We start from the raw sequence: 2,420 nt of genomic DNA, 5'->3' as shown, positions 1-2,420 counted from the left end.
CTGTGTGCTGGAGGGCGGCCCAAGGGCTGGGACGGTGAATATGCAGTCCGCCGGGCAGGGCGGTGGGAGCGGGGGGACTTTGGGGGGCTCTGAGTCAGCCCGGTGACTCAGCCTCCTCCCTGGGCTCCCGACAGGCTCTGGGGAGGCGCCCGAGTTTCCCCTGAGCGCACTGCCTCCCTCCCCCCCCTCTGGTCTTTCTTCACCTTCTCTGGCCTGGGAAATGGAGTGAGGGGAGTCTCATGGCAGTTCTGGTCGGAAAAGGGAAGGGGATGCCTCTCTCCTAGTTCACGCTCCGGAGGAATCTTTTTAGCCTCAGATTTCTTGCCTGCGAGCCCAGCCTGCTAGTTAGCGCACCCGAGGGCGTCCGCGCCCTTCCTCCTGGCCCTCCGACTGTGTGGCTGCCGCGCAGGTAGAGAGCCCAGAGGAGCGGGTTCTGAGACAACAGAAGGGAAAGGAATCTGAAAGTAATATTCTGGGGGAGACACTCAGTTCCAAGAGTTGTCAGCAGCTGCGGCTGAGCGTCCAGGAGGTGCCTGGATTCTCCCTGCGGTTTCCATCCCCGCCCCCCACATCCATGCCACCTCGTACAAACACGATGCTGGCTCCACACTACACTTGGAGAAAATTCTCCTAGTTATACTCGCAACAAAGTTGCTTCCCAAGTGCATCCTTGCGCGGCTCGCCCTGCGGCTCCTTTCCTGCGTCCCCCCTGCACGCCCTCCGCGTCCACGCGGTCTCCCCTCGCATGCCCTCCGCCCTCCACCCCGGGTCTCCCCTCACACGCTCTCCGTGTCCGCGCAGAGTCTCAACTTGAACGTATGTGCTCTACCCCTAGGAATCGACTTCAAGATCCGCACTGTGGATATAGACGGGAAGAAGATCAAATTGCAGGTCTGGTGAGTGAACCCCCCGGACTGCTGGCCACACACCCTCGTTCCCCTCCGTTTCCCCTTTCCCCTGGCTTTGCTTCATTTTTCTTCCTTTCCCCACAATTCCTTCGCTACGTCCATTTCCTGTCACCTCACGCGGGGTCCTCCCGTCTCTCTTCCTGCTCACGCAACTGTTTTCAGCTTTCTTGTAACTCTCTTGCCTCTCCCAGCTCCAGAACATTCTCTGAACCTGACAGATGTCTGCAGGGCTGTCCTGTGGAAACAGTATTAAAGCGGGGAAACCGCATGTGGCAGAATTAAGACTTGACTCTAAGTCTGTGCTCTCTCTGAATTGCCGCGAGCCCAGAAAGCCAAAGATGGAGGGCTGACCTGTCACAGGACGCTGCCACCGGACTCTGCAGGTGTGGCGGAGGCTGGCGGCCTGAGAAAGGTGTTAAGGTACAACACACAAGAGCACATTGTGGTTCAAGTTCTGGCTCAAGTTCTGCTGCAGAAGGACCGTCCCTAGTTATTTGGCGTCTCCGAATCTGCTCGTCGCTTGTGAGACAGGGACAGCAGAGCATGTGTCACAAGCGTAGGGAGGCAGAGCGGCGCTCGCACAGACTGAGCCTTCAACGAAGGAACCCAAGAGACCTCGTTCCCAGCTGTCTCCCCTCCCTTCCTCGTTACTGTTTTCTGCTTCTGTTCCCTTCGGCCCACTCTGTGGCAAAGCGAAATTCTTAGCCGGGGGAGTTCTCTCCCTGGGGAGCTGTTCCCTCGATCCCGCCCCACAAAACCTTCCACCTCCCCAGGGACACAGCTGGCCAGGAGCGATTCAAGACGATCACCACTGCCTACTACCGCGGAGCCATGGTACGAGCCGCGGGTCTGGACAAGGGGTGAGGCTGCAGCGTGCGGGGCTCTGAGAACCGAGGGGCGGGGGCCGGCCAGGGAAGATGCCGGGGGCACCGTGCGGGGTGTGGAGGGCCCCGCCTGGACCAGCGATCACACTCGTGGCTAGGACTTGAAGGGTCACTTGGAGGGGCAGGAAGCAGAAAGGGGGGGGGGGTGGCCCCAGGCTCCAGGGTGACTTCTTGCCACCTCCCAGGGCATTATCCTAGTATACGACATCACGGATGAGAAATCTTTCGAGAATATTCAGAACTGGATGAAAAGCATCAAAGAGGTGAGGACCACCCTGGAGAGATGAGGGACTGGGTAGCACCTGGAGGGTGAGGGGCACGAGGGTGAGCAGGACCCAGCCCTACTCCTCCTGCCCTCTGGCCTCCAGAACGCGTCGGCTGGGGTGCAGCGTCTGCTGCTGGGCAACAAGTGTGACATGGAGGCCAAGAGGAAAGTGCGGAGGGAGCAGGCCGACAAGGTGAGGGCCCGGCGGGCGGTCGAGGTGGGCCCCCCGCCCCCCGACAGCTGCCGCCTTCATCCCGTCTGCTGTCTCCACCCCACAGCTGGCTCGGGAGCATGGAATTCGATTCTTCGAGACAAGTGCCAAATCCAGCACAAATGTGGATGAGGTGAGACGCCCCCGTGCCC

The 2,420-nt window shown here is 60.2% G+C and overlaps 1 protein-coding gene across 7 annotated transcripts in view; it reads left to right on the top strand.

The window, feature by feature from the left end:
- The window catches only part of RAB13 (RAB13, member RAS oncogene family), a 3,784-nt gene that overhangs the window by 617 nt on the left and 747 nt on the right, over nucleotides 1–2,420 (top strand). For 2 of the 7 annotated variants that reach the window (XM_077764120.1, XM_077764117.1), the window contains exons 2-6: nucleotides 836–896; nucleotides 1,682–1,742; nucleotides 1,978–2,055; nucleotides 2,161–2,250; nucleotides 2,336–2,401. In XM_077764120.1, coding sequence (XP_077620246.1) covers nucleotides 836–896; nucleotides 1,682–1,742; nucleotides 1,978–2,055; nucleotides 2,161–2,250; nucleotides 2,336–2,401 — 356 coding nt within the window. Of the gene's footprint in view, nucleotides 1–284; nucleotides 410–447; nucleotides 530–835; nucleotides 897–1,099; nucleotides 1,329–1,681; nucleotides 1,743–1,977; nucleotides 2,056–2,160; nucleotides 2,251–2,335; nucleotides 2,402–2,420 lie in introns of those variants that run through there. The other 5 variants (XM_077764118.1, XM_077764115.1, XM_077764119.1 and 2 more) reach the window with 5 other exon arrangements.

This window comes from Crocuta crocuta, unplaced genomic scaffold, assembly GCF_008692635.1.
Source record: "Crocuta crocuta isolate KB4526 unplaced genomic scaffold, BGI_CrCroc_1.0 scaffold528, whole genome shotgun sequence".
Lineage (NCBI taxonomy): Eukaryota > Metazoa > Chordata > Mammalia > Carnivora > Hyaenidae > Crocuta > Crocuta crocuta.
This window is presented reverse-complemented; position numbering and strand designations above follow the sequence as displayed.